The sequence below is a fragment of the Manis pentadactyla genome, chromosome 1, assembly GCF_030020395.1.
Source record: "Manis pentadactyla isolate mManPen7 chromosome 1, mManPen7.hap1, whole genome shotgun sequence".
NCBI classification, from domain to species: domain Eukaryota; kingdom Metazoa; phylum Chordata; class Mammalia; order Pholidota; family Manidae; genus Manis; species Manis pentadactyla.
The window spans coordinates 175,398,446-175,415,212 of record NC_080019.1 but is presented as its reverse complement, the minus strand read 5'-3'; the positions used below and the strand labels follow the sequence as shown (position 1 = coordinate 175,415,212).

The window sequence follows — 16,767 nt, the reverse complement described above, 5'->3', positions numbered from 1 at the left end:
TCGGGTATTAGTTCTAGTAGTTTTGGAGTGGGTTCTTTAAGGTTTTTAATGTATAGTATCATGTCATCTGCAAACAGTGACAGTTTGGCTTCTTCCTTACCAATCTGGATGCCTTGTATTTCTTTGTGTTGTCTGATTGCCGTGGCTAGGACCTCCAGTACTATGTTGAATAATAGCGGGGAGAGTGGGCATCCTTGTCTTGTTCCCGATCTTAGGGGAAAAGCTTTCAGCTTCTCACTCTTAAGTATGATGTTGGCTGTGGGTTTGTCATAGGAGGCCTTTATTATGTTGAGGTACTTGCCCTCTGTACCTATTTTCTTGAGAGTCTTTGCCATGAATGGATGTTGAATTTTGTCAAATGCTTTTTCAGCATCTATTCTGATTCTATTTATGTGTGTTGATTCTCTTTTTCTCTTAATAAGTCTGGCTAAGGGTTTATCTATTTATTTATTTTCTCAAAGAACCAGATCTTGGCTTCATTAATTTTTTTTATTGTTTTATTATTCTCAATTTTATTTATTTCTTCTTTGATCTTTATTATGTCCCTCCTACTGCTGACTTTGGGCCTCATTTGTTCTTTTTTCCAATTTCAGTAATTGTGAATTTAGACTATTCATTTGGGATTGTTCTTCCTCCTTTAAATAGGCCTGGAGTTCTATATACTTTCCTCTTAGAGCTGCCTATGCTTTGTCCCACAGAAGGTGGGGCGTTGTGCTGTCGCTTTCATTTGCCTCCATATATTGCTTGATCTCTATTTTAATTTGGTCATTGATATATTGATTATGCACATGTTGTTAAGCCTCCATGTGTTTGTGAGCCTTTCTGTTTTCTTTATACAATTTATTTCTAGTTTTATACCTTTCTGATCTGAGAAGTTGGTTGATACAATTTCAATCTTTTTTAATTTACCTGAGGCTCTTTTTGTGGCCTTGTATGTGGTCTGTTCTGGAAAAAGTTCCATGTGTACTTGAGAAGAATGTGGATTCTGCTGCTTTTGGGTGTAGAGATCTGTAGATGTCTGTTAGGTCCATCTTTTCTAATGTGTTGTTCAGTGCCTCTGTGTCTATTTAATTTCTGTCTGGGTAATCTGTTCTTTGAAGTGAGTGGTGTGTTGAAGTCTCCTAAAATGAATGTGTTGCATTCTATTTCCTCTTTTAATTCAATTAGTATTTGTTTCACATATGTAGGTGCTCCTGTGTTGGGTGCATAGATATTTATAATGGTTATATCCTCATTTTGGACTGACCCCTTTATCATTATGTAATGTCCTTCTTTGTCTCTTGTGACTTTCTTTGTTTTGAAGTCTATTTTGTCTGATACAATCACTGTAACTCCTGCTTTTTACACCCTATTGTTTGCATGAAATATCTTTTCCCATCCCTTCACTTTTAGGCTATGTATATCTTTGGGTTTGAAGTGAGTCTCTTACAGGCAGCATATAGATGGGTCTTGCTTTTTTATCCATTCTATTACTCTGTATCTTTTGATTGGTGCATTCAGTCCATTTACATTTAGGGTGATTATCTATAGATATGTACTTACTGCCATCGCTGGCTTTGGGTTCATGGTTACCAAATGTTCAAGGGTAGCTTCTCTACTATCTAACTGACTAACTTAACTCACTTATTATGCTATTATAAACACAGTCTGATGATTCTTTATTTCTCTCTCTTCTTTTTCTTCCTCCTCCACTCTTTATATGTTACGTGTTTTATTCTGTAGTCTTTACGTTTCCCTAGACTGATTTTGTGGATAGATGATTTTATTTTGTGTTTAATTAATATTTGGTTGGTCTACTTTCTTTGCTGTGATTTTATTTTCTCTGGTGACGTCTATTTAGCCTTAGGAGCACTTCCATCTAGAGCAGTCCCTTTAAAATACACTGTAGACATGGTTTGTGGGAGGTAAATTCCCTCAGCTTTTGCTTATCTGGGAATTGTTTAATCCCTCCTTCAAATTTAAATGATAATCTTGCTGGATCCAGTATTCTTGGTTCAAGACCCTTCTGTTTCATTGCACTGAATATATCATGCATTCCCTTCTGGCCTGTAAGGTGTCTGCTGAAAAGTCTGATGATAGCCTGATGGGTTTTCCTTTGTAGGTGATCTTTTTTCTCTCTCTGGCTGCTTTTAATACTCTGTCCTTGTCTTTGATCTTTGCCATTTTAATTATTCCCCAAATTGGGGAAGTTTTCAGCAATTGTTTCTTCAAATACACTTTCTATCCCATTTTCTCTCTCTTCTTCTTCTGGTACCCCTATAATGCAAATATTGTTCCATTTGGATTCGTCACAGTTTTCTTAAGATTCTTTCATTCCTAAAGATTATCCTTTCATCTCTCTCTGCCTCAGCTTCTCTGTATTCGTGTTCTCTGATTTCTATTCCATTAACAGTCTCTTCCACCTCATCCAGTCTACTCTTAAATCCTTCCATTGTTTGTTTCATTTCTGTTATCTCTCTCCAGAATTCATTCTTTAGCTGTTGCATATTTCTCTGTAGCTCCATCAGCATGCTTATGACTTTTATTTTGAATTCTTTTTCAGGAAGATTGGTGACTTCAGGCTCACCAAGCCCTCTCTCTGGTGTTTTAGGGATTTTTGGACTGAACAAGGTTTTGCCTTTTCATGGTTATGAGAGTGGTCGCCGACAAGTGCCGCATGTGTCAGCAGGGAGAACAAAGTCCCTTCCTGCTTGCTGGTCCTGGTCACCTTGCCTGTCTCCACTGTCTGTGTCATTGAACCGCGTGCAGTTAGCAGCCTCTGGGTTAATCCCCTGAGCTGCCATCGGTGGTTCAGCCCTCTGGATGAGCCAGGGCACTGGCAGGGGTCTCAGGCTGGCAGTGTGTGTTCTGCCGCCAGAACAGAGCCCCTTTGTTCCTCCCGGACTTTGTGCCCCTCTCTGCTGTCTTTGCTGGTCAACTGCATGCTGGGAGCAGCTTCTAGGTAATTCCCTTAGCTGCTGTGGGCGAGGTGGCCCTCGGGATCGCCGACAGCATTGGTGGGGGTCGGAGGCGAGTGGCATGTGTTGTGCTGCGAGAACAAAGCCTCTTCGTGCTTCCCGGACTCTGCGTCCGCTTCTTCTGTCTGTGCTGGTCAACTGCATGCAGGGGGCCGCCTCTGGGTTAATCCCCTGAGGTGCCATGGGTGGGGTGGCCCTTGGGATCGCCTTGGGCACTGGCGGGGGTTGCAGGTGAGCTGCGTGTGTTCTGCCACCAGAACAAAGCCCCTTTGTGCCTCCCGGACTCTGCACCGGTCTCCATTCTCTGTGCCGGTCAACCACGCCCAGGGAGCAGCCTCTGGGTCTGGGCTGGTTAGCCATGCCCAAGGAGGAGGCTCTGTGTTAAGCTGTGTGGCTGTTGTAGGCAGCGCTGCTCCCCAGCTGTTCTGCAGCAGTGGCGGGTCAGACAGTTTTCTTGCAGTGCCAGTGGGGGTGGTGGGGGAAGGAACAGCAAGCTGCCTATTGCTGTGAGGGGCCTCAGATCTGGGTTTCCACCCAGGGTATTAGGGTTCCTGAAGTTCCTTAAAGTTTCCAGCCTGCTGGGCTGAGTGTGCCTGGACAATTTTGTCCACTTGTTAAACCCTTGTCCCTTTAAGACTTTTAAAGCTCCTGCTTTTCTTTTGTCCCAGGGCAGCTGTCTGTGGGAACCTGTTTGCAGTCTTAATCTTGGATTTTGCTTTTCCACTCCTCTAATATCCAGTGCACCATGCGATGTGTGTCTGTGCTCCCAGCACAGATTACTAGGGCTGGTTATTTAGGAATCCTATGCTTCCACTCCCTCCCCACTCTGATTCTCTTCCGCCCACAGGTGTGCTGGGGTGGGGGAAGTGCTTGGGTCCCGCCAAGTCACAGCTTTGTATCTTACCCTTTTCTGTGAGATGTTGAGTTCTCACAGATATAGATGTAGCCTAGTTGGTGTACTGTAACTTCTGGTCACTCTTAGTTATATTTGCTGTATTTTCAAAAAAAAAAAAATATATATATATATATATGGTTTTGGGAGGAGATTTCCGCCACCCTACTCACACCACCATCTTGAGAATCTCTCTGGATTGTTGTCTTTATGCTGCTGAAAATAGATGTTTAAACATATGACCTGCAGTGAACTTGTGAATATGTTAACCCACTACAAGTTATTTTTCTTTCTGTTAATTGTAGAAGACAAATGGTTGTTCCACTAATTATAGAGACTATTAGAGGTAACCAAAGAATCTTTTTGTAGAAGTTAAGAGAAATTTTGAAGAATACCTAGTCTAACACTTCCTATTATAGCTGAAGAAACAGAAGCCTAGCTCGACGAAGTGACTTGTGTTAACATCAGTTAGCAGCAGACCTAGGGCTAGAAGTGCTCATTACTTACTCCCAAGTCCGTACTCTGTCTTCTGTCATGATACTTTTCCTGGTAGGATATGAGGGCATCCATTCTCCAACTAGAAAATGAGAAATTTTGTGACAGGTAATAGCCTTTAAAATCATATAACCCAAATAGTTGTTTTAAGTATGACTAGGAATCTTAACAGTATTGAAATGACTATATTTTTACCATGAAATAAATAATTAGTAAAAAGGTGTGATAGAATTCTTTTTACTATTATGGTTTTATATTCTGAATTAATTTTGTATAATTACAATTGAACACATGAATCTTTTGTTTAAAAATCTGAAATAATGAATATATAGAGGTTTTACTCTTAATTTGAATATTTAAAGACCACTATCTTATCTTGTTTTTTTTTTCCCCCTAAACTCTTCAGAAAGATGAGGTCTACCTTAATCTGGTGCTGGACTATGTCCCGGAAACAGTATACAGAGTTGCCAGACACTACAGTCGAGCCAAACAGACGCTCCCTGTGATCTATGTCAAGGTATGTAAAAATGGAGCAATTTCCTGTTTTAGAAAATACTTACTATGAGCCAAGGAAAGAGTTGGATGTGTTTTTACTATATCACCACATATAATACTGAAGGGAAAAAATATTCCAAAGTAGGTATTGCTAGAGGTTCATTAAATTCTTGTACAGTTTAAAGTGTGAAGCCTTTACCTTTACCTTTTCATGACTCAGGTATTAGAGATACTTGTCATTTGACAAATGAATTTTTTTCACAGACATGTATGGATTTTAATTTTGCTAGCCGTAGAACCTTTTTATTTAATTTCTGATACCCTTATTGTGCCACAGAATAAATGTAATAGGAGCAAGTTTATCATGTAAAATTATAAAATATATTTACAAGTATGATCAAAGTTAGTGTTTCATTGCCATTTATAGATACATTATGTCTGTACCTGAAGTTTAAACTTGATAATTTTAGATACGAACAGACTACCAAGGTGTTACTTAATTTTTGGTACCTAATATCAATGTCATTTTGTTTATCTGATAGAACTCATGGCAGAATGGCTAGGAATTTATCCAGCATAATTCTGATTAAAGCTGTGGTAGCTGATTAGAAATAGGTTATTGAGAAAATAAACTAGGAGTTAAGTTGGAAAGTTTTAGATGTCTAAATATAATTTTTTGCTTTTTACCCCAAAATTACTCTAGAAAATAAAATGGCATAGACAATAAATATTTTAAGATTTGAGTATTGAAATTTTTAATTTAGTTACAGGTTTAAACTTTATAGTAATAAAATGGGTGCCAAAGCAAAACTTTGGAAACTAGATTTTGTCAAGTAGCCCAGGATTCCTGTAGAATTAATTCAGTGCTAGGAATTTAAAAATATGATACCAGTATAATCTTATTTGGGCCTTTTAAAATATGGTTGAATTTGTGGTTAAATTGATGATAATAGGAACTAAAAGACACAGTTTTTCTGCTACAAATTTATTTTAGTACTTTATTCTGGTTTTGGTATAGCAGGTCCTATCCAAGATAACCAGCACAACAGTGTATCCCTTTGGACTTCCTAAGTCTGGAGTAAGCTTTGAGCTTCTTAGTTTAGGTGGTGGTGGTTTCCTTCTACCTGGACTCTTATTGACAGTGTAGAGCACTGGCACATTTGTGTAGCAGACAAAACCCTGGATTTAGTTCCTGAAACCTAGTTCTGAGGCTCAACTTTGCTGCTTAGTTAAGTGTTTTGGACAAGTTATTGATCTCTTCTCTCTCTTCATCTTGGTAAAATTTTGCTTTTTTTTTTTTCTACTTACACATAGCATTGTTGGTCTGCAAGATGAACTTAACATATAAGAAAACGTTGATAAGACTGTAAAGCAAAAGTAAAAGCAAATGAAACCATCTTAACATTTGATTAAAAGAAAAAAGACTGCATTGTGAACATTCAGTAAGAGGTGTGCAGTGGTTAGACCAGTCTTTGTTCCAACTCTTAAATTCAGCAAAAAAATGCTAAAGGATTGCACAATAGTATGAAGCCTAATACAATTTGTCCTCTACTAAGGAAATGAAACACTACACAAATAACTATAAAGCAAGACAAAAAGTAGTATTTTGAAATTGGTTAAGAGGCTAGAAATATCATATTCTTTTGAATTGATAAAATTTCCTGGGGAAAGACAGGGGTGTAATAGTACCTCTTGTTGAACCTACCCTCCAAATTTACTTACTGCTTAGTAGATCTGTATTGAACCCTAGCCATGCAGTTACCTATTTTTCTGCTACTTCTTAACATAAAATGTGCCAAATGATTTTCTTTTCCTCTATTTGCCTATTTCAGGATCTTTCCTTTAGTCACCCTAAAATTTGTTTTTATTATTAAAGATTTCAAATATAAATGAAAGAGAAAATAGAACAGTGAACCCCTGTGTACCCATCACATAGCTTCAACAGTTATCAGTTCATGGCCACTCTTGTTTCATCTATACTACCCTCTACTCCCCACTTCCCTTTATTTTTAGCAAACACAGATATTATTTTCATCTGTAAGTATTTCAGTATATATGTATATTTTCTTATCTATACAAATAAATAGTATTTCATTAGCATCATTACATATCCATTTAATATTATATTCCCAATATATCCTACAGTTTGTTTTTTTTAGTTTCTCTTTTAGAATTGGGATCCAAATAAGGCCCATATATTATAATTGGCTAATATGCCCCTAATGTTTCTGTTTCTTTTAATCTCTCTCCCTCTCAAACTTGGTTTTAAAGAAGTGGTTTACAGTTTCTTGGTTTTTAATATGTTGCACTGTCCTCTGTATTTCCTGAAAATTGGTGATTAGATATGTTTTTGTAGGAGGTAGGACAAACAACTTCATAGGTAATGTTGAGTGCTTTTCTAAGGAAAACCATAATGTCTTTGTCTTTGTTTTTGTGATGTTAGTAGCCATTCATGATTATTGTCTAAATCCACTAATTCATCAAGGCTTACAAAATACTGATATTCTAATGCTGTTATTCCTTTTTAGTATATAAGCTGGAATAGTTACATAAATAGAAACTTCACCATATCAACTATTAGGTTACCCTGAGGTACAGTTTATATAAGAAAAACAGTATATATATTTGATGATTTCCCTTTACTTACTAAAATTTATAATGATTAGTTCCCAAAGCATTTTCCAGAGGTAACCAGTTAGGTATTTTTTGTTGTTGTATGTGTGTTTTAGAGCTTCTTGCATGAGTCTTAATAATCTTTGATAGATTCCTTGCTGTCTAGTGTGACAGCGTTCTAAGTTCATCTTTATATTTCTTCTCCAGACACGGGATCACCCTTTTCTTCAAGAAGACCTTATCCTTTTAGTGGGAAATGGTATTTAGAGACCACAGTCTAGATCTTAGCAGTGCCAGTTGCCACAGGTTTTTAAAAATTATTATTATTGTTTCTAGGTCTTTTTTAGTGGATAGAATTAGGAAATAAGGGAATAATTTTTCAAAGATTAAAAAGATGAATACATATGACATTCCTCATTAAATACTGGGGAGACTTACCAATCTTCCATCTGTATTTCCTTTCTCTTACACTAAAAATTCCATTTTCAGTGACAATATAATTACCTAATTGTTCTGTCCCACACTTTACATACAGTGTAGTCTTAGGATAACAATAACAGCACTACCACCACCAACTGAAAAATTTTAAGATACTTTGCAGCTCTTTTTATTCTCATGGAATATCCCATTAGGTATAAATAGTCAAGTTTCTCTGATTTAAAGAAACATTGAATAATTCCTCTGTGTCATTATGCCTTAGTAAACTTAGTTTGTTTCATTTTACTTTTATTATATATATTTGAATTTTTTAAAATTTACATCAAAATTAATATATTTACATAGTTCTCCAAAGTTAAATCTACAAACCAAATATATATAGTCATGTAATTGTAGCTTTTATCCCTGTTCTCTCTACCCTCTTCTTCCCTCCCCTGGAGTTAAATATTTTTTTAAAAACTTTTAGTTTATTCTACTGTTTTAAATCAGTAAATGTATCTAATTATATTATCTTCCACCTCCTTTTTATATAAATGGTTAGATAATGTATACATTTTCCCCTATATTGCTTTTTAAATTAAAAATATATTCTTGAGTTTACTCTGTATTAATATAGGTAGATAGATAAATATAGCTATTTTCCATTCCTTTTTACAGCTACCTATTAGTGTTGTATGGCTGTATCCTAATTTAGCCAGCTGGTCACCTACTAATGGACAAATTGTTTTTCACTTCAGTTGTTTGTTTCTGTTCTTGTTTTTTTGCTATTACAAATAATGTGCACATCTCTTGCTGTATTTTTGACAGCATATGTTTGGATGAGATCTCTGGCATCCTATATTATAAAAAGAAAATAAGGTTATTATGCATATTGAGGTTGTCATACAAAGAAAGGCCTAGCACTCCTTTTCCTCTGTTGTGTCAAAAACGGGATGGTTCTTATATATAACCATAGCCCTTCCAGAATCAGAGTTATTGGCCCTGAACATTATTCTTTGAGGAGACAAATCTATTCTTATGTTTAAGGGCCTGATACTATTAAAACATTGTCTGGAATTGAAAAGTTGATCTCATTCTCTTATTCATGTCCACTATTTTCTATACTATTCCTATAAAACATTTTGTGAAAAATCTTGGATTAGGAATGAAAGTGATAAATACATGTAATTCTTGCCTTTATGGACCTTACCATCTAATAAAGACTTGTTTTCATCCCCAAAAGGCAGTTTCAGTTCGTCATCATTGTTTGTCTTTCAGTTTTTCTAGGGTAGTTGGGTACTGCTTTGAACCTTTCTTCACCCACTTATAGTATTGGTCACTTTATAGTTGATGATAGTTAATGTATAAGTTAAAAAGTTTTCAAGCATCTTTGGTTTTCCTGATGAGCATCTGATAACTAAGTGGGTTTTAAAATACAACTCTAAAACAGACACCTAGCAGATCATTGTGAATGCAATTTTTTTTGTTTGAGAAGACGTATTTTAGTAACAGGGTCTGTATGCACAAGAAAGCCAACCAGGTTGCATTTTTGTGAATCACAAATAGAATTGTTATTCTGTTATTTGTTTTAAACAGGTTCAGTAGCACAGAGGAAAGGACATGGACTTGAGTTAGATTTGATAACTTTTAAACTGTGTTAAAATTATATTCAAACTATTTATTGGGCCTTAATTCCCTGCCCTATAAAAATGAGGATGAACATGTATCTTACAGAGTGATTGCAAGAATTAAAAAGATGAGTGAAACACACTTGGTTCGACAATTAGTACATGTTTAATAAATCTTGAATTTTAAATATGCTAAAATATCTTAGTTTCTAAGAGTTTATCTTTCTAGTCTTACTTAATCAAGCTATTTAGTGACTACATTTTTATACTTCAAAAATATGGCAAAATAAAGAAATAGTGCTTTAAAAAGGTGTACTTACCCTACAGAATATTAAGTATGTGATACTGGACAAAGTGCCTCAGTTACTTTATAGGTAAAATAGAAATAATAGTACCTTATTACATAAAGGTTAAATGAAATAGTACATGTAACAGACTTAGAATAGTGCTTGGCACATAAATTGTTTTTCTTGTTATTGCTATCTTTCTAGTGTAGAAAGCCTCTCGGTTTTTCTATATATACTTTTTATAGAGTTAGATAACAAGAAAAGAGATATAAAATTGCCTATTTCTTTCTTTGCCTTGACTTTCAAGAGACAGAACAGATGAATAAATACAGTAAAAAGACACTTTAACCTCATTTAAACTCTTAGGCATTTTTTATAAAGAACAGTTTTTTGCTGCTGATTCTTACTTACCTAGACATTAGTGCCCTGACACACTTAGAAAAATCTCTCCCTTAGTAAATTAATGCCAAAAATTCAGTTTCTTGTGGGAGCTCATTTTCATAGTGGTAGTGAATTAAACTATTAGAATTCTGAGAGTAAACTTTAGGACTTGGAGATTGATTCTATGAACATGATACAGTAATAGAATTTTGATGCTTTGAAAAGTTATATGGATACCTAAATTCCTAAATTCTGACTTTGGTGGCAAAATGATGACCTTATTGAAGGTCTTACCTATATATTTTACATCACAATTCATTTTTTTAAAAGGCTTAAACTTTTCCAGCTTTACTTAATGTAACATTAAGGCTGTACTAGAATTGAACTGTCTGCAGGTTTTGTCATGCCTGTTTGAAGGAAAGTAGTTCTCATGTTAATCTTACTTAACTAAGTCTTGGCAGTAGCCTCTAAAGATGGTGTTTTATGTTAATGCTTTATCTGACCTTTAACTGCCTTTTTTGTTGTTTATGAAGACACTGGTATCTTTGGTTTGAATCATTACAAAAATTCTTTCCATGGTATATGACTTTGGGGTAGAAGTCAGAAGGCAAGTAGTAAGAAAAATTAAAACACTGACCTTGGTATTAACAGAAGGTTTACAATATATTCACTTAGGATAAATGGAAAGTTTACAGTATACTCACTTTCTTCTTAAAGTCCCTCTTGTCCCTAGTCAAGAATCTAATTCTTTCTTCTATGCACATCTAGTTTCTCATTGTATCTTTTTTTGTAATAAAATTGAAATAAATATTCTTTTAAGTTGATTTCGGTATTCAGCTAGGATCTGTTTTTAAATGGAATATTAAAGTCTCCTTATTTCTGAAGGATATTAACAGAAATAGTGGTGATACTATTAACAGGGTTACTGATATTTTCCCATGTGAGTTTTCCCCTCTGTATCTATAACTTCTGGGGTGGCATCTCAGAAGAATATTATTCCAAAGATGAAACTGTAAGTACTTTTAAAGATTGATGAACTTAAAAAAACAGAAGAATTGGTTTCTGGTCTGAACATTGTTACTTAGTAGTCACATGATTTGGAATATCTTTCTGACTTTTTTATCTGTCTAAAAAAAGTCCATTTTAACAGGCTTGTGGTGAGATGTTAGTAGACTGAATTACAAGGCACATTGTAAAATTTACTTTTTTAAGTTGTTAAAGGATTGTGTGAATAATATAATATGATTAATGAAACTTTAATTAGATGATTAATATAAAAATGACATGAAACTTATTAAAGGACAATTGAGTGCTAACTGTCCCCAGCATTTCGGTTGTTGTGTTCTGAAAACCTGTTACTTTATTGCTTAGGATCCTGATCTGTGAGGGTTAGAAAGTATTCCGTTAATTTTTATTATTTATTCCAGTTGTATATGTATCAGCTGTTTCGAAGTTTAGCCTATATCCATTCCTTTGGAATCTGCCATCGGGATATTAAACCACAGAACCTCTTGTTGGATCCCGATACAGCGGTCTTAAAACTCTGTGACTTTGGAAGGTAAGCAGGTTCTCTTCTCCCTTCCTTGCCCCTGTCCCACCCCACTCTAGCACCCCGTATGCTCTTTTTCAATATATTCCTTTTACAGTGTCAGCCTAAAAATACTTAGTCCTTATTCAGGGAGTATAAACTGCTATAGTTTCTTGTGAGAGTAATTTTGGTATAGTCTGTCAGAATTATAAATGTATAGTCTCTTAACTCCTAGGAATTATTTTAGAAATACTCATACATTTACAAAATGGTATATATACAGGGATTTTTATCACAGCATTGTTTCTGAATGTCTCAGTAGGATAATGACCTGATAAATAAAGGTATCATGCATACAGTGTATGCAGCCATGAAAAAGAATGAGGTGTAGCTCTCTATGAATTGAAAAGGAATGATCTTTAAGAAATACTAGGTTAAGCCAGAGACGGGTAAGATTCCTCAAGGGAGGAACAACCTAAGACAGGCACAGTCGCAGGGGGGGCCATCAGGTGAGAAATTGGGGATCAATAGAGGGGAGGCTTAGAACCTCACCCCCCCCTGTTTTGAGAGAAATCTTCTGCATCCGTGGATGTTTTATTGCCCTTGTCTAGCTTGGATTAACACAGTCTACAGGCACACACCTGATCATCTACATTTGCTCTCTTACAACACTAAACTATGTTTTCTGCCTTTATCTTGCATCTACCTACCACTTCAGCATTTTATTTAAAAAAATAAAATAAATAATAATAATAATAATAATAATAATAATAATAATAATAATAATAATAAAGGAAGAAATGTTGGAGCCACATATAAATCAAGTATAAAAAATCAAATGAATATTCATATTTGACCTGATTGTTTATAGTTCATAATGCGTGATCAAAACCGAAAGTTTCTGTGATGACTGCCCTTGTACTGTTCACCATGTAAGAACTTATTCACTATGTAAGAATTCGTTCACCATGTAAGAACTTGTTCATTATGCTTCAGAAGATTGGAGACTGATGAGAATTAGGCTTGGGATGGATTAATGATTGTGCATTGAGCATTGACTCCCCTATACAGAATTTTATTGTTGTTAACAACCATTTGATCAATAAATATGAGAGATGCCCTCTCAAAAAAAAAAAAAAAAGAAATACTAGGTTAAAAGAAGCCAAGATTATGTATATATATAGTACGGTCCCTTTGGTGTTTTAAAAACACGCTGTGTAGCCGTGCATACACAGATAGAAGCATGGCTCATTTCTGTAATGATACATGATAAGCCCACTTGAGCTTGCCTGTTTGTTCAGTTTGGTACTGGGCATGGGTCTCTGAGGGAGGGAGGCTTCTATCTTGGGAGGCATGGAGCTATGCTTTGATGCTTGCAGTATGACCCTTTTCTAACTCCTGTGCTGTATTGAAGTGATGCTGTCTGGGCTGTGTTGCAAATAAATAATTTGTTTTTGTTTTTTTAAAGGGGTGGGGAGGGAAACTGGGAGTATAGTGTAGCTGGTAAACTTATCTTTTCATTGATTGTACTTTTATACTTGAATTTTTATTTTATGTATATATTCCTCTCTAAATAAGAACTATTTTTTTTAAAGTATCGATTACTGTACATTACTGTGGATCTTGTTAACCTCAGAGTTAACCTCAATTTAGGTAAGAGTTTCAGTAGCAGTGTTTTCTTCCTTTTCCTTTGTAATTTAGTTTTTATTCTCCCTTCTTTTGTGCAAATTCCAGTGCACTTTCTGTTTTCTTAAACTCATTCTTTGATAATATGTTGTGTAATAAGACTTCATCTATTCTGTGTCCCTGAATTCAGCATCTTGTGCTTCTCTGATCTGACCTTTCAACATGAAACCAAGCCTTATATCCTCATGTACCTCAGGCAGTTAACCTTACACTTCCTCACTCGTGTAATCGCCTCAAGTAATTTCTCTTAATCCATAAGACATCTCCACATAACTTGGATTCTCTCCAGTTTCTTTCATCCTTACAAATTCTTTTCAACTCAGCTCTTTCTAGATATTGAACCACACTTGCTGGTATCTGTATTCCTTCCTCTTTGTAATACTTTTTTTTATCAACCCACAGTTTAAATTTTAATTTAATATATAGAACTTATTTTCCACAAGGCTCTCTTTGGAGAGAGTGTCTTTAAAAAATGAGCATATCTGCTCTGTTGTGAGTTATTCTTAAGTCTCACAAAGAGGTCCTCTTTCAGGCCATCTCTTGTTTATAGTTTCATAATTTCAGACATTTATCACAGTTATAGCCTATTATTTTATAGGCTGAACTCTGTCCCTTCAATTACAAGGACTCAAGAAGGATATTAAAATTCTTATTTGATGCTTGAAAAAAAGCAATACTACTTTAGGACAAACTGCTCAAATCAGATCAGTTCTGTTGTTACAGGGTATCTTCCCACTGAGAGCGACTGACTGGTATGGCCTGTAAAAAGAGTATGAGATATTAAATCTGGTAGGGTTTCTGTTCTCACTGTACTGTCAAAACACTGTTAACTGTGGGTCATTCTTTTGGGACGTAGAAATCACTTTGTTCTTATATATTTGGAATAGGGATTTCACTTATATGGTAATAGCCCATTTTTAGTGTTTGTATTTAGCAATTGGTTTGGGTGAGTGGAGTTCGGGATACACTTTAGGTTCTTAGTGCCAGGTCCGTGATGACTTGAACAAAACAGTATTAGTCTCTTGTTAGTAATTCTTTACTGGATGACATAGGATCTGGTAGTACATGAAAAGCTAGTTGGGCTTTCTTAGGACTTTAAGTGACCACAAATTGGTTGCAGTAAACCCTCAAAGTGTGGGGAAGTTACAGCAAGCCCCACTGAAGAGAAGAAGGTAGTGAAGAAATCTACAGGCTGTGGCACTTCCAATGTTACTTTCTTTATCTTACAGTGAACTTTTTGACTATATAATTGGAATATGTGTTGTTAAAAAAATCTTTTATGAAGTAGAAAGTTTTTGTCATTCATGCTAAAAAAGTATCTTAATTTTCATGCAGCCTAAAAACATTTAATATTACTTATTAATATTTATTAGTTTAGGAATAGTTGCTGTGTGTCAGTACTTGGTGAGAATGTTAAAAAAGAAACTCTTCCTCTGCAAAACTTGTGATGAAGGAAGAATAGATTTAAGGTTAGAGTTACCATTGACCAGAGGTAAATAGAAGAACAGAAAGCCCAAACTAGGAAACCCTGTGACTGCTTTCATCTCTCTCTAATCGGATTTTCCTGCGCCTTTAGCGCAAAACTTTTTAACCTTTCCTTTCCTTATTTTTTTACTGTTTTGATTTTATTTATATTTATTTTGTGTTTATCTTTGCTATTTTATGTCAGAAGAGCCTCTACAACAGTTTCTATGTGTCTCCCAAGTTATCTTGAGAGACATCTCAAAGAAAGTAATTTCAATTTACTTTAATGTTTAAAGTAAATGCCCCAAAGTCTTTGGAAGGGAAGTTGGATAAGAGAACATATAATTAAAGTCATGACAGCAGAGGTAGAATTCATAGGCTGTGAATCATCTCTCTCCTAAAGGAGAGGGCCTGTCTTTTTTATTGAATAATGAATGTTTAGACAGTTAATAAACTGACCGAGATGATAGAAAAATAAAGTAGATGGGTCTGTAAGCCTTGAGATACTTACTCTTAGGAGTCAAATTATAAGAAAGCAGCCAATTTCTTATCCTTTAAAGAAATCATATTGGGTAAGAAGGATTCATTCTTGCAATCTGTTAATGCTTTTTGGTGGGGGCAGTACTTCTTTTCTGCCCTTGAATTTGAACTTTAGAGATAGAATTCAGGGAACAGAGGATCAGAAGAAATTCAGCATTTATCCTTTTGTGACTTAACTCTTTTTCCTTAGGTGACAGTTGACAAATGCATTCTTTAAAAATTGCTGTTATGTCAGAATTACAAGTTTCTTTTCTCAGAGATAGTAAATGGTTCTTATTTTCTTTTTTGCATGTTGTATGATTAGAATTACATGAATCCTAGATGAACATTCAGTATTATGAATGATAGCAGTTTAGGTTCTTTTAATATTTCTGTTTAGTTTAAAGAACTTCTGCTTTTTATTTATTTATTTTTTTTATTAGTGCAAAGCAGCTGGTCCGAGGAGAACCCAATGTTTCGTATATCTGTTCTCGGTACTATAGGGCGCCGGAGTTGATCTTTGGAGCCACTGATTATACCTCTAGTATAGGTAAGTACTGAATCTAAATATAATGTCTTACAATTTACTAATTGTATCATGTTTTTAGTAATTTAGTGTTACTAATCTATACTTTCACTTAAATATAAAGATGGATAGGCCCCAAAATATGTTTCTTCTTAAAGACTGATAGGCAAAACCGTGTTGAATTTTTAAAATTTCACCTTTTAGAATTTAAGATATATTTACTATTCTACTTTTGGGTTTCTTGGATAATTGGAGAGAATAATAAAGCTGTTCCTTTATGATTGCATGATTCCTTTATGATTACATTTGTTTTTACTGTAACATTTCAAATAAATCTAAAGTATACTTTTCCTTTCCTTTTTTGTTTTTAATTCCTCTGAAAATCACTTCTGAGCTGGATCACAAGTTGGAGAATGTGCATCCATTAAGTTTGTGATAAATGTGGTAGGATGACCATATTGTTGACATTCCTACTATGCTATCTCAATTGGTTATTTAATTTTAAGTCACATTAAAAAATTCTGACTTTTTCATTAGTACTTTGGCTAAACCCACTGATTCTGTAGAAGTCTTCATGAGAGATCTTTAGTGATAGGAGGAGTTAAATAGAGACAATTTGCTTCAGTGTTCATTGACCTCTTCTTATTCCACCCCATTTTAGCCCACCAGTAGGAGTTAACTAGAGAATATGATCAGCTGGACATGAATAGGAAGCTAAGAAAGGAGGGGCAACCTTAGGCAAGGTGTGCAGATGGAGGTCAAAATTTTATTATTGTTATATACTGTTTCTGAAGAGAATTCCTTAATCCAAATAAACAAAAGCATATAAATACCAAGCAAAAGACAAAACAAAACAACCCTAAAAACCACAGTAATTGA

The 16,767-nt window shown here is 35.0% G+C and overlaps 1 protein-coding gene across 6 annotated transcripts in view; it reads left to right on the top strand.

Moving 5' to 3' along the window:
- GSK3B (glycogen synthase kinase 3 beta) overlaps positions 1-16,767 on the top strand; it is a 229,100-nt gene that overhangs the window by 151,206 nt on the left and 61,127 nt on the right. For all 6 annotated transcript variants that reach the window (XM_057503020.1, XM_057503018.1, XM_036883498.2 and 3 more), the window contains 3 exons: positions 4,751-4,861; positions 11,593-11,723; positions 15,806-15,912. In XM_057503020.1, coding sequence (XP_057359003.1) covers positions 4,751-4,861; positions 11,593-11,723; positions 15,806-15,912 — 349 coding nt within the window. The remainder of the gene's footprint in view (positions 1-4,750; positions 4,862-11,592; positions 11,724-15,805; positions 15,913-16,767) is intronic.